At 27.0% G+C, this 26,389-nt stretch overlaps 2 protein-coding genes across 2 annotated transcripts; both read left to right on the forward strand.

Moving 5' to 3' along the window:
• Nucleotides 1-2,275: 2,275 nt before the first annotated feature.
• Nucleotides 2,276-5,165, forward strand: GH3-9 (protein GRETCHEN HAGEN 3-9). Its single transcript, XM_004244120.5, has 3 exons — nucleotides 2,276-3,203; nucleotides 3,294-4,222; nucleotides 4,307-5,165. The coding sequence occupies exons 1-3, from the start codon at nucleotides 2,899-2,901 to the stop codon at nucleotides 4,894-4,896; spliced, it is 1,824 nt and encodes a 607-aa protein (XP_004244168.1). The 5' UTR covers nucleotides 2,276-2,898; the 3' UTR covers nucleotides 4,897-5,165.
• Nucleotides 5,166-23,958: 18,793 nt separating this feature from the next.
• Nucleotides 23,959-25,165, forward strand: LOC104648557 (uncharacterized). Its single transcript, XM_010326037.4, has 2 exons — nucleotides 23,959-24,525; nucleotides 24,929-25,165. Exons 1-2 carry the CDS (start codon nucleotides 24,078-24,080, stop codon nucleotides 24,976-24,978), a joined length of 498 nt encoding a protein of 165 aa, XP_010324339.1. The 5' UTR covers nucleotides 23,959-24,077; the 3' UTR covers nucleotides 24,979-25,165.
• The last annotated feature ends 1,224 nt before the right edge of the window (nucleotides 25,166-26,389 follow it).

The raw sequence follows: 26,389 nt of genomic DNA on the forward strand, positions 1-26,389 counted from the left end.
ACAAAAGAAAACTAAAACATGGTATGTATACGTACGCTAATAGCCTAATACTACTATTAAATTACGTGAAGAAAGAAGAAAATAAAGTGGCATTTTAATTAGAAATTGCTATCATATTTTACTTGTGTTCACATTGAAAAAATAAAAAATAAAAAATAATTTACTATTTCCTAAATTACTACTTCACTCTTGGTTTAAATATTGTTTTTTTTTTAATATTACTATATGTAATTTTTTTATTTTTAATTTCATAAAAAGATATGAGATTAAACATAAACAAATAAAAATAAATGAAGAAATAATAGGATCCCACTAAAGCATATGATATCAGTGACTCCTTTTTGTACACGTGTCAAGCATCTGATCTGGGAACAATTGTCCAGTGGGTACATACATTCCTGATACTACACGTGTCTTCTGGGTAGCTCGAAATTGAAATTAAAATAAAACTGAAAAATAACAAAAGATATATATATTATTTATTTATATGAAAAATATTCAAAAATATTTTAAATTATTAATAATAACGAAATTAGATGGAATTTGTGAGTTTGGATATATCCAAGTTTTTTTTTTTTTATAGATTGTGTATTTGTACTATAAAATTAATTAAATATATACATATATATGTACATAAATTTTGTCCTGTTATACTATTTGTTTAAAAATATTTAAAATATTACATTTTTAACTTTTAAAAAAAAACATTAACTAATCAAATTATTATTTAATATTTGGTCGGTTATGTATGAAAGGTCAAATTTTTATGCGTAGTGTTGTAGTTTGCTATATTTGGTAAGTTTTCTTAATCATTTTTTGTAAAATCCAACTTAATTATCTGCCCTATTAGTGTTAAAATATACACTACATTATAAGTTTATTTTAAGTTAAGACTTTATAGGCTGTGGCAGATGACGTGTCTATTTTATCTTGTTAGTATTTTCATGTTTTATTAGTAATAACTTAAGCTATTTTAGAAGTTATAATGTATTTCAAACTATAATTAACTCGCAAAAAAAGAAATTGGGGCAAATGGATAAGGTGTCCGGAAATTGTACAAATAAAAATCCAAATTAGGCTTTAATTAGGTATTAGTAAAAGACAACAACGCCTTATAAGGACAATAAGAGAACTTTGCTCTAAAAATAAATGATTACGGTGTATATGTTACGAAGGAAAATATTTTCAGCAAACAAATATAGGATTTTAATCATTATTGTATACATAATAAAGATAAATATTATGGGAGATGTCGGTGATAGTTGGGGTATGGGGTGATGGGGATTTGAACTACAGGAGTGGGATAAAAATGAAGTGTGTTAAAGGATCGAAAGCACAATAAAATATTACTTAAATTTATTTTTTTATAATTCTTATAAAAAAGTTTCTTTTCATTTTAAAGTAATTTGTTTTTCTATCGAAATTAATTTTTTTACAAAAAAAGTTAACTAATTGAAAATATTGCAAGAAATTATAAAATATTTTTCTCTGTAACGGACAATCTCTGAATTAATCTTAAATACGTACTCTAAGTCGCAATTATGACAACAACGTATATAAAGGCATGAAAGTTGTATGTCTTTGTTAGTCACAAATGCATGTTTTCAATTTTTCAAAAGCAAATTGACATAAAAACCCAGGTATATATCCTATCCATAGCCACCAAAAGAAAAAGAAAAAAAAATACTTTTGAAGTTTAAACTAATTTAAAAATATCATGTCAAATTATTTTTTTAAAAAAAGTCATTCTTGCCTAAACATACTATAAAGGGGGGAAAAGATTGATAAATTAAAATAAAATATAATAAAAACTAATATGCATATTACACAATAATGAAATTCTTATCCACACACCAAAAAGAAGGAAGAAAAAAAATTACTTCTTAATCTTTGTTCTTAAAAATGTTTACTCTATGTAATATGAAATGTCAAATTTGTTTTTTTTTTAAAAGGCACTCTTTTTTTAAAAAATATAATATAAAAAGGAAAAAAGAAAAAGAATCAATTAAATCAAAGAAAGTAGAAAATTATTGTACGAAATGAAGAAGCTAAGTTTAGGTAGCTGATCCAACTCAACCAACTAAATTTTCTCATATTTATTAGAGTACATATAGTATGTACATTTTCCTTGGGCAGCCATTTATGGCAATTTTCTTTTTTTTAAAGAAAAAAAAGAGTTATACTATAATATAAAAAATGTATTTATTTATTATTCACAAAACATACGCTTTTTCACTAAATAATATGTTGCAATGGATGAGTTTGGACCTCACTTAATTCTAGCTCAAATTTTGTACATGGAAAAATCTGTTAATAAGGCCTCCAATAAAAACCCTGCACGATACAAATTTAAAATAGTTAAAACTTTAAATTTTAATTCAAATATCGAACATCAGAAAAAAAAAATGAAAGTTCATATGCTTTCCTAATCCTATCCACACACCCAAAAAGGGAAGAAAGAAAAATATATTTGGATTTTGGTGCTGTATTTGTTTCTCCTCTGCACCTTTAGATATGCAAATACAAATTGTAACACCCGTCTTAAACGAATAAAATTTATTTGCATCGAATATCTATATCAATACATATTATATGTTTAAATTTATTATTTATTTTACTTAACTTTAATTCATTAATATATATTTTACTTCCATAAACCACATAATAAAAATTATATTAGTTTAGTGTAAACACCCGGAGCGGATAAACAAAAGCCACACTTCAACCAAACATCCCTTTAGAGGGTAACCCCTATATAAAGCCCCATTCTACTAACAACTTACACCCACACCAAACCAAAAAAAAAAGTTCACATAAACACTTCTTTCTCCTCTGTAACAAACTCTCTCTTTTTTGTTCACAAAATATAGTTTCACTTTTGTTAATTAAACAAAAACTATGCCTGAGGCACCAAAATCAGATGTTGTTACTGAAAAGAACAAGCAAATTCTTGATTTTATTGAAGAAGCTACCACCAATGTTGATGAGATTCAAAAGCAAGTCCTTGCTGAAATACTAAGAGAAAATGCACATGTTGAGTATTTGCAGCGCCATGGCCTTAATGGTCATGTTGATAGAGAAAACTTCAAGAAAATCATGCCTGTTATTACTTATGAGGATATTCAGTCTGATATCACTCGTATCGCCAATGGTGATAAATCTCAAATCCTCTGCTCTCAGCCCATCTCTGAGTTTTTAACAAGGTTTGTTATTCTTTCTTTGGTTTTTTGTTTTACTAACAAAAGAAAAAAAATATCGAAACTTGACGTGTTTCCCTGCATGGTTCATTGCAGTTCTGGTACGTCTGGTGGGGAACGAAAACTGATGCCGACGATTGAGGAGGAACTTGCGAGAAGATCACAGCTTTACAGTCTTTTAATGCCTGTGATGAGTCAATTTGTTCCAGACCTTGAAAAAGGAAAAGGAATGTATTTTTTGTTTATAAAATCAGAGGCTAAAACACCAGGTGGATTACCAGCTCGTCCTGTTTTAACAAGTTATTATAAAAGCCCTCATTTCAAAAACAGGCAACCTGATCCATACACGAACTACACAAGCCCTAACGAAACCATTCTCTGTTCTGATTCATACCAAAGTATGTATTCCCAAATGCTCTGTGGCCTTTGCCAGAACAAACAAGTTCTTCGTGTGGGTGCTGTTTTTGCCTCAGGTTTTATCCGTGCCATACGATTCTTAGAAAAGCATTGGCCACTTCTTTGTCATGATATCAGAGTCGGAACCATTAATTCCCAAATCACCGATCTCTCAATTCGAGAGGCGGTGATGAACATACTTAAACCAGATACAAATTTAGCAGATTTTGTTGAGGCTGAATGTAGTAAAAATTCATGGCAAGGGATTATTACTAGATTGTGGCCTAACACCAAATACATAGATGTTATTGTCACTGGTACTATGTCGCAATATATACCAACTCTTGATTACTATAGCAACGGTTTGCCTCTTGTTTGCACCATGTATGCTTCTTCTGAGTGCTATTTTGGTGTCAATTTGAACCCTCTTTGTAAACCAAGTGAAGTCGCTTATACCCTTATTCCTACAATGGGGTATTTCGAATTCTTGCCTGTTCATCGAAACAACGGTGTGTCGAATTCAATTGCCATGCCTAAATCACTTAATGAGAAAGAACAGCAAGAATTGGTTGATTTAGTTGATGTCAAGATTGGGCAAGAGTATGAGCTTATTGTCACAACCTATGCTGGTAACTTTTCTTATGTCAGTTCTACACATATGAAATGTTGAATCTTCTTGAGTGTTAATTGATATTTTTGATGTTTTCTTCCAGGGCTTTATAGGTATCGTGTAGGCGATGTGCTGCGTGTAGCTGGATTCAAGAACAACGCGCCCCAATTCAATTTTATCTGCAGGAAGAATGTAGTGTTGAGTATTGATTCAGACAAGACGGATGAAGTTGAACTTCAAAATGCAGTAAAAAATGCAGTCACACATCTTATGCCATTTGATGCACATGTGACAGAATACACAAGTTATGCTGATACAACCACAACCATTCCAGGGCATTATGTGTTATACTGGGAGCTAAATGTTAATGGATCAACCCCAGTTCCTCCATCTGTTTTCGAAGATTGTTGTCTCACCATCGAAGAGTCTCTCAACAGCGTATACCGCCAAGGTCGTGCCTCAGACAAATCCATTGGGCCATTGGAAATCAAGATTGTTGAAAGTGGAACTTTTGATAAGTTGATGGACTATGCTATAAGTTTAGGTGCATCAATAAATCAGTACAAGACACCAAGATGTGTGAAATTTGAACCAATTGTTGAGCTATTGAATTCAAGAGTAGTGTCAAACTACTTTAGCCCAAAATGCCCAAAATGGGTGCCAGGACACAAGCAATGGAACAACATGAATTAAAAAAGTTTTAATTAGCTAGCACAAGTTTCTTTTGAGAGAGGATCAATTTTTAGTGCTAGATATAATTGTTAAGATCATCTTGGTTAGGTTGACCCAAACCAATTTTATGGTTTTTTTTCTTTTCTTAATTCACTTTAAATCTTGGTATTTAAGTCTTTGTAGAATTTAACTTGTTCTTCATGATGGTAGAATCTTGAATTTAGCCATGTACAAAAAGAAAAAAAAAACAGTTCCTATTCTTAAAAAAAAAAAAAAAGCTTCTACCTTTAGTTAAATTGCCAATTTTTTTTTTATGTTTTGTTTCATTGCAAATTGAGTACACATTTTGTGGGAATTGTTTTCTTATTTTGGGGCATGAATCCTGCCCATTGAACTCTCATGAGCCACGTCCCAAAACGGTACTTCGTCTGTTTCAAAATAAGTGTGTAATGAACTTTTTTATTGATATTTATTTGAGGAAGATTTTTTCATTCGATACGGAAGATATAAAGTTAACTTTAGGTTAGTTTTGTCAATTTTTTAATTATTTTTTTAATCCAAAAGCATTGTTAGTAGTAGTAGTTTAGTATTAGTATATATAGCATTATTTTCAGGGGAAAAAGTAAATCAACTTTGTGTTACTTATAATTGAGCTACCACTTAAACTAATCTTTAAACCTCGTGAAACTAAACTAAAAGATTAAAGTGTTTTCGATTGACGTTAAAGTTTCATGAAGAAAATAAAACTTAATAGGATCCAAAATCAAATAGTGAGACTTTTGATGAGAGAGAAAAAAAATATTTCATATCAATTTAAGTGTTTTACGTCTCAATTTTAACGTCTTATTAGGCGTTTGGACATAGATAAGATCAAATTCATTAACAAACTCTCAAATTTTATCTTCTAACAACACTTCTAGGACATTTGCATCATCCTTTTGGATTCTTGAATTTTTTTTCCAGAAGAAGTCATGAAAGAGGCGTATTTTGGAATATAAGGCGATATCACGATACAAAATGATGAAATAAATATAGATAATTAGTGTGGAAAAAAAAACAAAATTAATATTCTTTATCTCTCATACAAAACAAGAAATGATATCTAATAGTGTAAGTTATATATGAAATAAAGTAATCACAAATTTTATCAAATGATTATTATTCTTTTATCTCATTTGTCAAATGAAAAATACAAAATAATATGAATCTATATAACATAAGGCTATGCACCTAATCACGTAGATATCCTAAAAGTCACACGATGCACAAAAAAAGAAAAAACTCAAAATTTTGGGTTTGTACTTTGTCATGAATAAAATCATTGAAGAAAAGGTTATATTATTTTATTTTTTTAAAAAAAAAATGTTTGTCAATTATTCTGTTTATTATCTTATATCAAAAATTGAATTAAAAAAAATGTGAATATTAAAATATTACGTTTTGTTTTCTTTTATTAGTAATTAACTGACTCTTAATAACCATTGTACTTTCCTGTTTATAATAATTGGTGTTATTCTCTTTCTATTTTGTTTTTAAAAAAGTCACTTTCATATAATTAAAATCTTTGCCATTTTTAAATAAGTGAATTTTATTCAAGAAAAATATATATATTATAATCTATTATCCATCCATTTCAAAATAAGTATTGTTCTAACAAAAAAAAAATTATCTCAAAACTTTGTGTCATTAAAATTCAAGACAAGAAACAATAATTAAAAGTTTAAAACCTTACTTATTTTTCCATTAAAATTTCTCATCAAAAAGTGTTCAAAAATTATTATTACAGATATTTTGGATGACAATTAAAAAAATAATATTCAGTGATTATTCCCCTATTTCGAAAAAAAAAAATTGTTATCATGCATTTTTAGTGAGCTAATTCAGAAGTTGGGTGGAAAATTATTTTTGCATGGGAAAATTCACTCCTCATCATTGATTTTCCTAGCAAGTTGCTTCAGAAATAGAGTGGAAAATCATGTTTATAAGGAGTGAAACATGCTAAAACGATACTTTGTTTTTGTTCCAAATAAAATATTAAATATTGTGTCATACAAAATATCTATAATATATATAAAAAAAAACAATTTATAATTATATGAATATCTAAATAAAAATTAGATCACAATTTCAAAAAAAATCTTCTTTTTGAATAAAAAATTTGAATCTAATCAAACAATACATTGAACTTTTAAAGAATTAATTTGTAAAAAGCACTCAAGAGTTCAGCCTAATGGTAACTAATCAAACAATATATTAAATTTTTATAGAGTTAATCCGTAAAAAACACTCAAAAAGTTCAATCTAATGATCAATAAATTAATTAAGAATCTTGAGATTTTAAGATTAAAACTTAGCGGAGAAAACCGAAGCACTACATAATTTTTCTCATCGATTTTAACCTTGATGGATAAATTCTTTTTATAAAAAGATATTCCATAAAATTAATTGAGGTACACGAAGATATAACGAAATAAAAATGAAAATGTAAAAGAAAATATTTGGGTATATTAAAGAGCTAGAGAGAAAGGGCAAAAAAAGTGGGCATCTTTGACTGGTTAGGTGATACAAAGTATAGTTCATAAAAGTGGTTAAAAGACAAAGGGTCTGATGCAGATAGTGGAAAAAGCAAGCAAATAAATAGTGGTCCATATTTATATATAAATATAAAAGAATTTATTTAAAGAGTAAATAATAAAGGACAGATAAGATAATGATGATTTTTGTACTCAGAAAATGTTCCCTCACTTTGAAAATATTAAAAACAAACAAAAAACATTAGTAGCAGTGAAGGGAGGGGTCTCTACAGAGAGTAGCCAATGCTTTGAAGACAAGGCCAGACCTAAGAGAGGGACAATTCCTCAGACAAAATTTCACTAAGAAAATGAAAGCCAGATTTTCTTCCTTTCATTTCATGCCTTGTGTGGAGAGGAAGTGAGTGGGGGATCTACAACTTTTTCTTTAGTTTGTTTCACCCGATATTTGATATCTGTATTAGAATTCGATCAATGTGTAATGTTTCATACTAAAAAGGACTACATACTCCAAGCTTGAGTTTAAAACATGTATTAATATGAAGTACTACTTATTTTTTGTACATGTTTGTTGAATTTGATTTTAGCTAATTAAAATTTATGTTGACTAACATTTTTAATGTATACATACACTTAAACAACAGAATAAGTAGACATACATGTTTTAAATGAGAAATCACGTTATGAAATGCACACATATCGTGCATGACAAATCAAGTGAGATTTATATAAGCTATACCAAATTTTTAAAAAAAACGTTTATATATTATGCTCATTTTCCCACTTTAACGTCTATATTTTGTGGTTATGGATATGATTTTTTCTCTTCCTTATTTTTCATCTATAGTTTAATATTCAAACTAGGGTCTCATCAAATTTTAGTTAGTGATAGAAAGTCATGTATAAAATGTAAAATAATATCAAACAAAGACGATTTCATATAAAATATTCGAATTCAAAAACTCTTTAACAAGATAAGGATACAATATTAATGGTGGGGGTTTGGATTTTGACATATGAGGATTGTGTTACTAGTCCTTTATTTTGGGCTTTTTTTTGGGTGTTTATGTAGTGGAATTGCAACCAACTGTTTCATCATCATCATCATATATATTTGTCTTCTCTTTACATTTTTTCAACAAATCTAAAAAAATAAAAAATTGCACCATAGGAACATGCTACGTTATATCCTCCTTTTTTTAGGTTGCTAGTATCTTCTACTAGGGATTGCCTTATCTATTATCTCTCCCTTATTGACACGTAACTTTTCTTATTTCATCTCAAAATATAAATATAAATACAAGGCGTTATTCTCGAGTTGAAAGTCACTCCACTATAAGAAAAAGAATTATAATTGTGTGTGTTCCATAATACACTTTCGAAGATAATTTACACACACAAATCGAGACTTGTTGAAGGCCTCTAAGAACTCACAATTAAGCTTCTTTTTTTTTTTGAACTTCCATACTATTTGAAGACTATATTTAGCAAAAATTAAAAAAGGGTAACCACGAAATGCAATTGTGTGAAGATGGACCACTTTGAATATATTGTGACACTTCCTATGTCGCTTTTTTCTGTTCATTTCCTTTTAATAATATAAAAAAAAAATCAAATTAATAGTATCAAAGAAGGAAGTTAAAAAAAATGAGCAATAGGATTTCTTTTATATCTATTATCATTATTATTATAAAATCAAAATTATAACAACAAAATGTTATAGAAAAAAATCGTTAAATTAGATAAGATTAATCAGCCATAAAGTTGCAATTACACGAAAAGCCTAAAATGTCGGAGATATAAAATAAAATAAAAATCGATGAAAAGGGGACCATGTCAAAATATCGCCACGTGTCGTTGACTTAATGGAAATTGCATCTTAGTCCTTTTTCTCCTGAAAGGTGAATATGTGTAGTATATTACATTAGTGGACCCCACCCCAGATGTGAATCCCAATCACACATCACGAATCCACGTCCACGTCATCTTTCACATGTGAAATTCCTACTTTTTTTTAATAAAATAAAATAAATTTTCAGATTATATTTTGGATTTTTTTTTTATTTTTCATAATCACTAAATAAAGCACAAAATCAAAGGCTAATCTTCATGAATCCATTTGATCCTTGAAGATTATCTTAGATAATATTTAACAGATAAGAAGAGTCTAAATTGGATGTACCCTTCATTAGGAGTCAAATACATCTTAATAATACTAATTATCATTGTTTAAGTTGTGAATAAGTGGTAGAGGTTTCGAAATGAACTCTTTCAGATTTAATATATGGGCTTCTGGACACCAGATGAAAAACTAAAAGGTAGAAGTTAAAACAAAATCTAAAGAGTAAAAAATAGTTCTTGTTCATTTTAATTTGTCACTTGTAATATACTGAGTAAAAATTGTTATTGTATTTTGTTTTTCTCTAAGTATTTCTCAAATTCAACTATACATCAATTAATATAGATATTATGATAAAATATTTATATTAATTATTATTTCTTAAGATTCGTGTAAATTTTAAAATAGATACGTAAAAGTGAACGAAAGGAGTTTGTATTGTACTTTGGCATAGATTGGTCCTTCTTAATTTCTTTTTGCTAGATAGCAAATCTACATGCACATTTGTGTGTTTTGTCCTAATTATTTGAGTTAACACATTTTTTAACCTATTATTTTTTGTACTAATAATAATCATGTTGCAGTGATGTTTTGCATAATAATTATTACGATATCATCAGTTTTGTTTTGTTGTTTCAAATGGCTGAAAGATTAAATAAATTTTAATTTTTTTAATGAATTTATGGTTTATTTGAACAACTAGACAAAATTAACATAGAATCACATGATAAACCAAACATCTATTTGTTTGAAAAGGATTTTTTATTTTCCTGAATTTTTATTTGGTGTTCAATATTTACATTGTAACCTAACTAAATTCAAATTTTCTTTGAAAAAAAGCATAAAAGAGATCTTAATATTATAAAGATCGAGTTAGCTAATAAGAAAGAATATATAATATGATTGACAACCATAACATACTTAATTAGGGCAGGGTTCCTTTATGGCAATAATAATAGCGATAGGGAGAGTGGATGAAGTTGATTGAAAACCACCCATAAATGTAATGAAATGGTTGATATTTTTATTAGATAAAACTTTGCTCGATAAACTAATCGACGCAAATCTAAATTTTACAAAAAATAAAAAAAATAAAAGTTGATTGAAAGATGTGATGCAAATGAAGGAAAGGAGGAATTTTTAAAGGGTGAAGTTGAAATGTTGTGTTACTTTGAGAGACAATAGGCTATACAATGAGTGTGACTTGGTGATTGCAACATTCACTCTCCGTTGCCTATATATCCATTCTTTCTTTTTCCTCTTATACTATCTCACTAACTGAGTCACGATTTTCACTATAGATATCCATAATTATAACTAGACAAAAATAAATTTCGAAACAGACAAATTTTATAATTTCATAATAAAATATATCGCTAATCCTACTATGCGACAAATTTTATTAGCTACGAGTAAAATAGCAACTGGTCGGTGATGAAGATCATAATTGATTTTAGTGTTTTTTTAATAGTGAACATAAATATAGATAAATGTACGAAGAAGTTAAGAAAAATTCAAATCTAATATATATATACATGAAAACTAATCATAATATTATATACTATAATTTTTTGATCATAATATTATATACTATAATTTTTTGATGAAAGAGATAGCTCTGGTCGAATTTAATGCATTACCATAATCTTATCAACACAAACTAACAAAGATTATGATAATCTTAAGGCTTACTAATCACTTACGTATATTAATCAGCATTGTTTGGAGATGAGAGAAGAAAATAAAACACGGTTCTACCAAATCATAGTCCTGGAATAATAAATGTAAAATAAAGTTTTTGTTTTCTATTTTCTTTGGAACTTAAAAATTAAATGACAGGATAATATTCATGAAAACATTTCCAGTTGTCAAGATTTTAATTATGAGCTTTACAAGTTTGAACTTAAGAATAATGTGTAACCACCGACTTTGTTTAAGCCTTATAAGTGTGAGAAAAAAAAATGTTACTATCATTTATAGATTACAAAAATAAAGGTTCCACATGAACCCTAAAGTATTAATATTAATACTAATGGATAATTACCATATGGAAAGGTCGTTAATAAGGTGTCAGCTAATATTCTTTTATTGTATTTAGGCTGTTATTATGATATATCGTGACATCCTTCAACTATTGCCGCCCTCGAACCCCACTCTCTCCCCATTTTTTATTATCTAACATTAGAAAGTATTTTCCTCCGTATCAAACACAATCAAAGTGCTATTTTTTTTTTTTACTAAAATTACATATAGTTATTATTTATAAAAAGTTATCAAAATAGAGAACGGGCACATGATGGAATCAGAAACTGTTTTAATTTGATTCTAATGAGTAAAGATATTGTGTACCTTCAATTTTGAGAATCTTAAAGATCCTTACTGAAATAGTATATATGTATTATCATATATATATACACAGCACATTAACTTGCAGTTGCCAATTAGTTGGATCCATCATTTGGACTATTACTTCAATTAAATACTTATTCAATTTTGATATTGACAAGGTTCATAATTCAAATAACTGAATCAGTACATTTCATTTATCACAACTACAAATCATCTATGCTCCCTAAAAAAAATAATGTAAAAATAGCTGTCGCCTTAAAAAAAAAAAAATAGTACGCTGAGTATATTATTGTTGTTTTGACAATTCTTAGGACAAATGGAGTGAAGTGGGGCATCGAATAACATACCGACTATCGACAAATTAGAAAAAATAACGCATCGTACTAAATAATTGTGTTAGTAGTATTAATTAACGATGACCTAAATTAAATTATTTAGAAGTTATATATGTAAACACATTTATTTATTTATGGACGCAAAATCACGTGAAATGTCACGTTATGGGTTGCCATGTAGAGAAGTTGTAAGAGCGACGGCATAACCGCACCATTTCACAAAACTAGTTGGAAACACTTTGTGTTGTGTACGTGGTGGCTTATGATCGGAGCAAACGTGAGTCGTGATGGGATAATTCAGATTCTTTCACATATGTATTAAATTTTATAGTTTGAGAATGTATAATCTATTCGGGTATAATCTCGACTAATTAACCTACTTACTCGACATGAATTCAACTTCAACACCTACGTGGAACCCTACGATTGAGTGACGTGGTTGTTTAAATCTAAACATCGAAACTATTAGCATGTGATGTTTTATCGTCAATAAAAATAAAGTTTCATCGAACGATGAATGGAGTTTGATCGTACCAGATGATTAATGAAAAGCGTGTTTTGTGGGAACGTGACGATCGAGCACTCGGACATGTCATAGTCACACGTGTCTGGGGTTAACAAGACACTTAACATCAACAGGTGTGGCACCTTAAATAAATGCAAATAAGAAAACAGATTATTGAATTTGACTAATCCTTGCCAACATTTTCTCCTTAAACCCCACCCACACGTGAGGTTTTTATCTGTCTTGCTTTCTTGTCGGGCCTCAAAAAATTATAGGCCCATATTGGCCCATTAAAATAGGGCCCAAATTCGTCATCTACAGTATACTTGAGACGTTGCACCTATGCTAACCATTTGCAAAATTAGTCATTTAATTTTTGTCTCGCATAGCCACTTGTTAACCAAAATATTTAAAATAAAAATAAAAATTAGGTGATTTAATTAATTATATTATTTTCACAACATTGAATCTAATATGACTAAATTATTAATAATGTCGATACATATCTGGCTATGTCTAAAAAAATTCAAGCACACCATATTAGTTAGTGGTTTGAGTTGACCATAGATTATTATTTTTTTAATAACAAGAATGATGAACATTTTAATGAAAAATACAATGTATGGAAAAATAATTATTATTTAAAAAGAAAAAAAAAACGAGTAGACTAATGATTTGTAAAAGAATAATATAAAAATAGGAAACTCAAAGGCGGTGTGTAACATAAGTATTGTATTTGTCTGTATTTGAAGGGACGTTATTATGATAAAAACAAATTAAATGTCGTCATTTTATGACAAACAAAATCATAAGGGATAATTATGAACTTCTTATCCTTACTTCTATTAAAAGATAATCATTAGTTATATATCACGATAAAATTAATTTAAAAAATTATAATCGATTAAAGTTTAAGTTGATTAATGATATGTTCATTTATCAAGTCAGCTCATTTTAATCTGTTCAGATTAAATTTAACTCATCTATTTGATACCTACATATAATTGGTTACTATATATCAAAACGTGTATTTAACTTTTATGTTCCTATTACATGATTAAGTATATGTTTGAATTTTTATCATATCCGTGAAGCGACTTTTCATCATAGAATCACCCAAATGTACAATGATAAAAAAAATATATATACGATAAAAATATGAGGAAAGAAAAGTAGATATCAATTTTAACCGAAATTAGTATTGTATCATACATGTCATGTTTATACAACATAAGTAATATCTAACCGCTTATATAGAAAATAAATGATAAATATATGTGTATGCAACGTAAGTTACATCTAGCCGCTTAAATAGAAAATATACGATAGATGTATGATATATGCATAAATCATGTACAACAACAGCCCAACGTAAAGGCCGAAGGTGAATCTCAGCCCAATATTTCAAATATTATGGATTGTAAACCCCTAAGGCCCATTTTTTGATATTTAGAAGGCCCAAGATAAGTTGAAAACAGTTTTAGTCCCAGTTTATTGGACTTGTGATGTGATCCAAACTAAAATGACTCTTTACAACTCGTTACGTCTCAAATTATGTAATACGTTTTTCTTTTAAGATTATTTCGAAAAATATTACTTTTCTATAATGAAGAATTTTTGTTTCAAAATTTTCTTTTTTATTCTCTATAAAGTGATTGATAGTCATATAAACGTTTTAAAGAAAAAATGTCATTTCTTTTTTCTTAAACTTTGTATTTAATCAAACGGAATCACATAAATTGAAACCGTTAGAAGTATGAGTTCATTACCATGTCACACTGTTGAACCTGTGATCTTAATGTTGGACTTGTGATATTAAAAACTTCAAATAATGACTAATTTTTTTAATAATACAAGGTAGACAGGTGATCATTCTTTATTTTTCTTGTGATAGAAGTGTTCCTTTTGGGGATAGTTATTTTGTAAAATAATCATTCTTATTTAAACTCATCAATTTTTTATATCACAATCTACATAGCCGTTTTGAGCAAATTAAAAATCATAAAAAACGTTATGCTATTATCTAAGAGCTTTTAAGTTATGGAGACGTTACACAAAAATCTAATATGAGCAACCAAGTCTAACATCATCGAAAAGATATCATTTTCAAGGTCTATAATTTGTTCAACTTTTTAAAATAAGAAGAAAATTTAAAAGACTAATCTAAAAAGGGGATATTTACATAAATAAGCCCATAGAAATTGCCATAATTTTAGGTACCAAAAGGCCCAAAATTGAAAGAAATGCCACGTTAGGGTGTATAGGACCATTTATCAATTGGGGGGTCAAATTAATTTGCCTCAACATGAATTAATTTAATTAGTAAAATGTCACTATCAATTAAATACCAAACATGTTGTAAGAAGAATACATCATATGCTAATTTAATTTTCTCGTAGACTCCGCCAATAATATTAGTCCATGCACGGTCATCCCTTTATTGATCCTTACAGTTTTATATGGATCGATTTATCACGTATTCTATCGTATTATATTATATAATTTTAATAAATATAGTGTTTATTATGTATTGTTATGTCAAATAATCTATAACAATAAGAGTATCATATATTAAAAAATAATTTTTAGCGTTAACAATTTATTTGTCGTTAAGTATGTATTTTTAGCGATAATTAATACTCTTTATATATGATTTTAAAACTTTTAGCCATACTGAATGTAATGATACTTCATTAATGCTGGTAAAAACTTTAACATTTTTTATTAATATGTCTATTTATTACCTTTAAAAATTATTTTTATGATGTATTTATAAATAAATAAAAATATAAGAAACGATAAAATTGAGTAATTTCAAATATAGGAGTACAGCGTTAGATTTGTACGTTTTCTCAATTATTATAGGAGGTTAACTTTGTCGACTCAATAATGTGTTACACTCATGTCATTTTTGAATAATTTGTATTGTATATATTACAAAAAAAGATAATATTATGTCTTTTATTAAAAGGAAAATAGTTAAAAATATCCTCCAATTTTAATTTATTATTTAAATTTATTTTCGCCGTTAAAATATAATTAATTTTACCTTTCGTCGTTAAAATAAAGTTAATTTTAACCCTCCTGTTACTAATTTCACCAAATTTACTCTCATTAGACGGGTTGTTCCAAATTGATCCGAATTTACCTCTTTGACATAATTTAATGGAGATTTGGGAGAATGGGTAAATGGGTATAGGAAATTTGGGAGAATGGGTTAGAGTTATTTAAAATGATCGGGTTAATGGATTAAAATAAGAAATAGGTTTTATTTTTAAAATTCAGATCAATTTGAACCAATTCATCTAATGAGGGATAATTTAGTGAAATTAGTAATAAAAAGGGTAAAATTAAACTTTATTTTAATGACAAGAAGTAAAATTTAACTTTATTTTATAGCAACAGGTAAAATTAATTTTATTTTAATTATAAAAATAAATTTAAATAATAAATCAAAATTAAAAAGTATTTTTGACTTTTTTCGCCTTACTAAAAGATTTATTCCATAAAACTGATTTAATTTGATGAAAATTTGTTATATGCAGTCAATGTTGACTTCTGACACAATTAGACTCATACATTAAATAAGCAATCACGAGCACAAACAGTAGTAATAGTCTTTGACTAATTAAGGTGATAATTTAAGACATACCCATAGTTTATGAAAGTATTTGTATATTTCCATTGTCTCATCTCAAATTGGTTAAAAAAAATTTAAAATATTTTATGTCGTATCTAAAACACACCCTATATAACTAATAAATTTACTTTATTTCCGAAACGACGCTTCGCCATGACCCGTCATAGAAGGGCAATCTACGAGCTACAGTAATTAAGGATGGTTAGTTAAATGGTTAAAAGTCCCTTTCATTTATAGCCGGATTTTTAACTACACATTTATATTTTATGAAATTTTATTACCCCTTAAATTTTATAAAAACTAAAATTATTACCTATCTGAACGTCTAGCTGTTAAAGTGAGTGTATCTAACTTTCTTTGAGAGAGTGAACACAAAAGTTTAATAATAAAAATTTAATTTTGATATCTACTTTTAAGAATATATGTTTTTTTAAAATTTATTTATTGTCTTCTTCTCCATAGCAATAAAGATTAAATTCCTCCACCATTTACCATCTCTAAACCATCATTGCCACCACTATCTTCACTGGATTTACCATGGTTGATTTCACACAATCTTTTAAAATCTTATGTAAGAAACTTTTATAAGCCATTCAAATCAATTAAAAGTAAAATGAGATTTATTTATATCAATTAAAAATGGAATTTGGATCATATTTGGGGTGGGGGGGGGGGGGAATCGAATTAGGTTTACGTCAAATCCAATTGAATTCTCAAATAAGATTTTTATTTTATTTTATAGATCCTTAATTTATTATCAATCTCAAATCTCAAGCAACCAATTACAAATTTTTCCTCATTTTTTCTGATAGAGTCTGCACTTGTTCTTCCTCTCTATTTCGCTCTCCTCACTTTTTTTAGTTTTCCTTTCTCCACTGCTATCAGTGAATAGCTACAATTATTACTTCCTAAGACGAAATGCCACCATTGTCACTGCCTCCGACGAAACGCCACTGCTGCCTCCAGCGAAACGCCACCATTGTTGTCGCCTCCGGCGAAACTCAAAACACCATCAAAAATCTTCCCACACCTCCTCTCATCTCTCTCTTGTTCCCATAATCCAATTTTGATGAACTTTGGTGTTTAAAGTAATAGTGAAGTTACTTTAGAAATTTGAAAGAATTGAAAAAGAAATTGCTTTCGAATTTGAAGAAATCGGAAGAGTATAGGAAAAAGGGAAAGAAATTATAAGAAAATTGATAAATAATAATAAAATAATTAAATTTTCATGTGTCGCGTGAAATTCACAGATCAATATATATGTGGTTGTAGATTTTCAAGGGTGTAACTATTTCAATTTTAGGCAGTTTAGAGGGGGTGATAGGACCCCTATAAAGTATGAGTGTGTAATTAAAAATTCGACTATAGATTGAGAGGCTTTTGACCATTTTTTTCAAAAATCTATAATCTATACTATTAAACATTGTAAACAAAATTTTCCTCTCTGCCTTCATAATATTTCTTGAACTTCATTTTCTTGTAAGTATATAATATATTGAATATGTTCTTGTTATTTAATATAATTTTTTGGTTTTGCAATTTTATATATATATATATATATATATATATATATATATATATATATATATATATATATATATATATATATATATATATATATATATATATATATATATATATAATTAAATTGCAAATCCTTAGCACTTTACATTAGGAAGTTGATAATTTTAGATGATGTTTAGTTTTATTGGTGTGGATATTTTAGAGCTTAGTTATAAGATTATATATGAAGGATTGGATTTTTTTGGTTTTAAAAAATTGAGCAAGTTGTAGTTTGATGTGATATAAAGAAAGAAGATGCATTGGCCAAATAACAAGGACAAAATGTAGATGAACTTACTTGGAACATATCTATGGCATCTCGATCCTATCATTTTCAAGCATAATGATCCAACAACAAAACTATTTAGGGGGAAATTTTGGTTAATTACCACCAAGTATTTCAATTGATACTTTTAAAACGTGTTGTGGTGAGATGGTTCATGATATTTTGTTTTTAATGAATGATCTCAAATTTGAATCTTTCAAATATATGTGAAGAAATCTTGTTAGCTAGGAGTGATGTCTCATCAGAAACTAATCATGCAATGTATAAATTTAAATTTAATCAGATCACAATATAGATACAAACATCACAAAACACCAAAATGGAAAGATACTTTTTTATTTTTTCAAATAAATATGTGTCGTTTTAATACATACATGTATATATGTGTGTAAAATGACTTGAAGTGACATTTTTCAAAGAAAACACATCTTCTTTTAGAAAATATAAAAGTATGCTAGCAAAAAAAAAATTGTATTCATGTCGTATCTAATTGCTCGAGAAGTTTTTTTTTGTGAAACGTCAATTTATATAAATAGTATCTTTTTATTTTTTATTATACGTAAATTTCAAATTACATTATTAATTTTTGACATCAATTTATATCAATAGTATCTTTTTATTTGTGATTGTATGTAGATCTCAAATCATCCTATCAATTTTAGCTTTATCATCGTTGGAATTGAGATTTTATTCATATGAAATATCTCAAAAATATTAAATTCAAACAAAATAAAAATTTTAGGTGCTTATGTTAGATTTTCTAACCTCTATTCTATCTATATGACTTTTTCATCATTTCGTTCTTTGACATTTTATTGTAAAACAGTTGTGAGTCCAAAAATGATTTGACCTAATTAGTAAAATGAAAATTAATTATGGACATAAAATAATGAAACAAAAGGTCTACGGAAACATAGTCATAATTTGTACTCTAGTTTTCAAAGGAGAAATTTGATTTAATGACTAATGTGTTACAATTTAAAAATTACAACAATTTATGAATATGTGTACGTGGAAGAAAATCGGACTCAAATTAAATTAAATATAAATTTCTGCATTTAGGACCTTATTTTTTTTCTAATATTAACATCTCCAATGCTAGTCCAAACATTACATTTTTCTATTTTAATCACCCAAGATCATATTTAACAGCAAAGAAATTTCAATCATCTCAAAAAATATTCCTTCGCTTAGCTTCGTTTCGTCCTTTTGTAATTTTTTCCTCTCAATGTCTCCTCTTTTACTTTTTCTAATTACCATAAGTTGCAATATAAAAAAGTCGTAAAAGTCTTCTTTGATAATAGTGTTTCCCCCTTATTTCAATGAGTTATCACTTAAAAAGGATAATTTTTAACAATAACAAATAGACGCATAGATAAAGAGTGTTTAAGTCTTTATCGATATTAATTAAGTGTTATTAGATTCAATATATCAGCAATAGAGCTATTGTCGTTAATTATTTGGCAGAAAAATATTTTTTTTTACAGTGTAATAATTTCTCTTATTGGTTACTCGGCTCCTCTCATATTAGCTAATCATTTTTATTTTATTTTATACGCATATTAAGAAATTTTAACTAATAAGATAATTTTACTAATTCACTCCTTAAATTTATTTTTTTTGGAATTTTACAAAAATAAATATGAACACTTTGAAAAACAATTGATTGCAAGGGTGACATAGAAAAAAATTCAATTAATGATTTCTTGTTTTAATAAGGTGGACAACTAATTTGGATAACTATTTCTAATAAGATGATCAACTAATATGTGATGAAATGAGTATTGGTGGATCAATTTTGATTTAGCATAACTCTTTAAAAAAAAATTAAGGAGTATAACTAAACAAACTTTATTAATGATATTTTGAAACTCTAAATTTGATTAATAATTTAATATAAATGGTAGAAATCAAAGGAAAAACTACAATAAAACTTTCATGATATTTTAGTTAGAAAAAGAAAATGAAATATATTTTTTTTATATAAAGGCCAAATAATATGAAATGGAGGGAGTAATAAATTGAGTGTTTAAACTGTAGATTAATGTGTAAATCCAAATTAATATATATATAAATATATATATATATATATATATATATATATATATATATATTTATATATATATATCATAACTCGCGTAGAGCTACATGTTTGATGGAACATATATAGATTAAAAAAAAATCATTAATTTTGACTTAATTTTGTGTGTACCTAATATATTCAAAGTTCAATTAATTAACATCTCATTTGATGTCATTATCATAGATTTGTTTTACTTTAAAGTATTAATAATGCTGTTAATGACATTTTTTTCATGCTATGAGTCCATAGTATATTTTCACACGGTATTTTATGATAGATTTAAATGGATGCGTCATTTTCCAAATCTCTTTCTACGACAAATTTCAAATCTCTGAAAATCCCAAGGGTTCGTTGTGTTTTTGTTTTTGTGTTGACTCCGTTGGTTTGCCGGTCCCTTTTCCCAATGGGTTGGATACCACTTTCCGATAGTAGTATCGGATTCAAAATTTTTCTATTAATAATAATTAAAAAGAGAAAAATTTAAAAAATTATAATATTTTTTAATTTTAAAATAAATTGATTTTTTTTCTATTTTTAGTAAAAGATATTAAGATAAAAATGTTTTTTATTCGAAATACCCCGTTGAAACTATTCGATGATTATTCTCACAGATATTTTGATTAAATTAGTGAAAAAATAATACAATAATATTTTCACACGAAAAAAATCTAAAAACTTCAACGAAACAATATAAACATACCATTGATTTTTTAAATAAAAAATATAAAAAAATCAATGAACGTTCTATTGATTTGCTAGGAAAAAATCTCTATCTTTTGTAGTAACATTTTTTAAAAAAGAAATAACTTATTTAAACAATATAACTTCGTAATAAAAATGTAAATATCAAGTATTGCCCCACCTTGCTTGTATGAGATCATCTCTCTTTATAATTAATTAATTTAGATTTATCTTATGCATATGGCTTATTACAAATATAAAACTAAATTAAAAAATATATTTTATTTATATCGTCCGAATTCAAAATTATGATTAAAGAATAAATATATTCACTAAATTTTAAATTTTCGTTCATTATTATTTAAATTTGAGACTTTCAATTAAAAAAATAAAATATTTATTGAATTTGAAATTTTTACTTAGATTACTCGAATTCGAGATTTCACGGGCAAAAAAAATTAATTTTGCCGTCTATTTGAAATGTCATTTTTTGTTCTTTCATAAAGTGTTTCTTTTATAAAAATAAAAAAAAAATAGTCAACACTAGCCAGAAAGGATATATTATATTGCTTTACAACTAACCAAAAGAATTATCCATGATTAAAAATTTCTAGATGTTGTACGATTATAAGAAAAAGTAAAAAAAAATAAAATTAAAGTCAAGCCAATGATCGATGAAACAACAAAAACATTCCTCCCAAGAACAAGACAGAAGAAAATGCCAACACATTTCAAAATTTTAATATTTTTACAACTCTATATTTCAAAATTTAATATATTAAAAACTCCATAAAATTGCTTCACCTAATTTAATAATTTTTAATGTACCGCAATATTAATAATTACCACTTTAATAGGACAAAGAAAAAAATGACATTACCATTTTTAACTTTGACTATGAAAAAGGAGAAGGTACATTAATAAAGAAAAACGTTTTAGATATGAATTATTTCCCTATTTAATAGCATCCAATGTATTAATAGGTCATATAGTTCAATAGGTTATATACATTGAAGTCATAAGCTAAAAAAAAGTTATTACATTAACAACTTCTAGGGATCTAATGAGAAAGGACTTCGTAACTAAAAGATTCAAATTCAAGACATCTGATTAAAGATAAAGTAATTCTTACGACTCCAACACAATTCTAATTGACTCTAATGAGAAAGACCTTCACTAGAAATTATTGGATCGACCTATAAATTTGATAAACGAAAAGATACTGCTATGAGTGTTAAACGAAAAAATACTCCTCTTTTTAATAAATATGAGTATTAAGTATGTACGTATAGAAAAAAAAAATCGAAAATCCATTGTTATGCCTAATGAATATGAGAAATAAAATTTCATTGTCACGTTTTATCATTTACATATTCATTACGTATGATTGTATGAGGAGTATAATCACATCAACATAACCAATTTAAGAAATGATTTAAGTTATATATAAGTATTGATATAGTAATTTCATATATTATGGTTAATTTATAATAGGATGTTGGTTACTTTTTCAATGGTCATAATATCAATTAATATTTTTTTATATTCTAGTTAATTTAATTGTTATATATATTTTATCTAGTTGATATATGGAACTTGAATTCTTTTAGGAAATAGAAAATAAATTGTCACTTGTATTAGATCAAATTATAATAATTATTTGAGACCACGTTGAATAATGAAACCTAGTACTAATACAGAAAATTAAATGATGTTTACTTAGAAAAAGAGTTACTGTATAAAATAAGTTAATATGGAGTAATTTTTAAAAATTATGATGTTGGAATATATTCATAGAGTGTGAAAGTGGAAGTTTCCTTGTAAATTATTGACAGGATAATGATATCAAATATTTCAAAAGCAGTTGATAACGACGGTGATAAAATGATTAAAATTTGTTAATCCTTAATTAATCTTTTTTTTTAAGAATAAAAAGAGAAAAAAAATACTCAAATCACATATAAATAATGTAAGCAGTATATAAATCTGAATGAATCAAATACTAATACAAATAATTAAATTTCAAAAAAAATAATAATTAAAGGCAGACAAAGTATATATAATAGCCAGCGTGACGTAGAATAATAATTCATGGTGACCCCAGGACCTTATTATAAGGAGAAAATAATTGAAACTTTGAAAGTCGTTAAGGCCCAATGCTAAGGCAAATAAAATCAATCAACTCAACTTTTTTTTTTCTAGTATTATTTTTTATATCTCAATTATTAAAATTTTAAATTCAGATTTTTTAGTTTTTGAGATGTCCAGCTAATAATTAAATGTAATTTTTAATTAATTAGAATGTATATTTTTTTAAAAATCATTCCTCTGTAAATATTTATACATTTATCACGATTATTATTATTTTATTATTTATTGATACACTTGTATTATTAGTTTCACATTTGATATAATATAGTAATTCTAAAATATTTTAGATATAGTATATTTCATACGCAAAGAAAAGAAGAAAAATATTCAATTAATTAGGAATTAGATATATTATGTCGAAATTGGAAAGTTTAGTTTGATAATTCCCATTTTTAAAAACGCTCTAATATTATCATCAAAATTCATATGGTACTATTCGATAAATTTAAGTTCAATTATAATATTTTGTGTAATAATAATTTAATAACAAAAAAATTACTTAACTTCAACTTACATACAATCATATACTAACATCTTAAACATATATATTTAAACCAAAGTAGACAAAATATCAAAATTTCAATATTTAAATAATTGTGTTTATACTAGTACTAGTTTCTAAGAATATTAAATACTTCAACATTTTTACAATAAAACAAAACCAAATATTATATCAAAACACCAAGAAAATTTAAAACACATACCCCATAAACAAAAGGTATCTCAAATAGTTAAGGAAGCAAAAATTTTTATTTTTACCTAATCAATTCAATTGTGGATTATTATCTTCAAAGGCAACATAGTAAAATCAGCCTTAAAATCCTCTTTTGCCCTAAATAATCTTTCTATTCTCCCAAATCTCCCTCCTCAAATTTTTCCTTAAACCATCAAAAAGGCAAAAACACAAAACAAAAAAAATCACTCTCTCTCTCTGTAATCTCTCTCTTTCATCATTCATCATGCCTTTTCTTCAAAACAATTTCACACAATTTTCACATTTGCTTTTCTTATTCCTCCTCTGTTTTTTACAGTGTAAATTGGCTACTTCTTCCATGTCTATTCATGATCTACTAAAATCAAAAGGATTACCAGCTGGACTCCTCCCTAAAGAAGTGAAATCTTACAATTTATCAGATTCTGGTTTTCTTCAAGTTTTTTTAGATGGGCCTTGTTTGGCTAAATTTGATACTATGGCTTTATATGATAGTGTTGTAAGAGCAAATCTCACTTATGGTTCACTAGGCGCTGTGGAAGGATTTTCTCAACAAGAGCTTTTTGTTTGGTTACCTGTTAAAGGAATTGTGGTTGATAATCCTTCATCTGGTCTTATACTTTTTGATATTGGTTTGGCTCATAAACAACTCTCTCTTTCACTTTTTGAAGATCCTCCTAATTGCAAACCAGATGGTAATTTCATTCCTCTGTTTTGTTTTTTCGTATTCAAAATTCAATAAATCTGATTAATTCGTATACTTCGCGTTTCATATTGAGATCTGATTTAAAATTAAATTTATGACCATGTTTAATCTCGAGATCTCTCTTTAAAAATGAGAAATGAATTTGTCAATTTAGTGAATTTCACTACTATCCAAGGGACAAATGTCATTTTTTTAAGTTGGATTGTAAAGTACTAGTTTTCCATGTGATTTTCTGAATTGTGTTTCTGAAAAATGAAATGATTTATCTTTTTTTTTTCCTGAAATTAGTACTAGTGAGTGTCAAGTAGTTTTCATTATTTTTATTTGAATAAAGAAATTATATTTAAATGTTTAAATTTAATAGTTGATTTTTTTTAAAATGGAAAATGCAGGTGTTCTGAAGAAGAATGGTAGGAAGGAGAAGGGATTTGAAGATCAATAATAAAGAAATGCCCATTTTGGAAAATTATTAAATGTCCATAATAATTATGGATTTTGTGGGTGGGTGGGTGGGTGGGGGGTTTAAGTACAAATTACCATGGCTTGATTATAGGTTTATTTTAGACTCTAAATGAGATTTGGGGTGCGGCTGTAAAGATTTTGGGTTTATCAAAATATCTTTTTTCCTATTTTTGGATATAGTTTTATAAATTTGTTATTTATTTCTTCTCTTTTTCGATGGAAAAATAGTTTCTCAACTCTCTGAGAATCTTCATTTTTACGTTTAATATATCATATTATAACATACAAGATTTTTTTACACAATATCATAAAGAGTTTTAGTATATACTCTCACCCTTCATTGGAGGTCAAAAAATAGAACACCGATAAAAATATACCTTATATAATGTAATGGATTAACATTCATACGTAAAATTTTATAAATAAAACATTCAATATAATGTACCGAGTTATAAAGTTTCATAAGTAAAATTTCAAAATATAGATTATTTTTCAATTATAGAAATCGGAAATTGACTATTTGTTTTTTTTTCAAGGCCTGCAAATTTCATAGGATGCTTTTTCGTAACGTGCGTAAGATGGGCCCATTAAAAAAGGAGAAGGGAGTACAACGGGCCCATGGGCCCATGTGGGCCCAATTTTATAGATTTTCTGCTGGACTTATTATAAGTGGGCCCTTAAGGCTGGTCTTGCTGGATCCCAATTGTATGATTGAAAAGCCCATCATCACAAGAAAAAGGCAAATAACCTTTTAAGTAGAATTTAGAATTTTAATAAAGAAATTAATTGGAAACAACCAGAATATCAATATTGATTAGAATAAATTAATGAAAGTTAGTGATTAGTACATAATCTTTTTAAGAGAATGAATATACTTTTTCAGTATAACTTAGGTTGATATAAAATGGATTTGGGGGTCTACTTTAGCTTAATAATTAAATTTAGACATAGGGATTAATGTCAATATCATCTCTAAATCCTAAACCGTAAATTCTTAACTCTAAACCAATTAAAGATACTGAAAATAAACGAAATTCATCGATGGGTGTAGTAGACTTAACATAAGTAGAAAGTAGGAGAACATATACATAACATGATAATGTTTTATTCGATTATAACAATTACACTTAATTTGAAAATAAAATAAACATTAAGATGTTCTATACAATCAATCTCTTATCATGATTTTATTTTTTAGAACTTACATTTTGATAGTCGTTTTGTGTTGCGTTTTGATTTAAGCAATAGCTTTTGCATGCTTCGACAAAAAAATGCTTTAACTTTGTAGATTAATATTACTACCCTTCTAAAAATATTACTATAAACTTACGTTTTTATCAAAGTGAAAATTATTAATCAAAGTTAAAGAAAATTTGGCTGCAAATTAGGAT

Source organism: Solanum lycopersicum, chromosome 7, assembly GCF_036512215.1.
Source record: "Solanum lycopersicum chromosome 7, SLM_r2.1".
NCBI lineage: Eukaryota > Viridiplantae > Streptophyta > Magnoliopsida > Solanales > Solanaceae > Solanum > Solanum lycopersicum.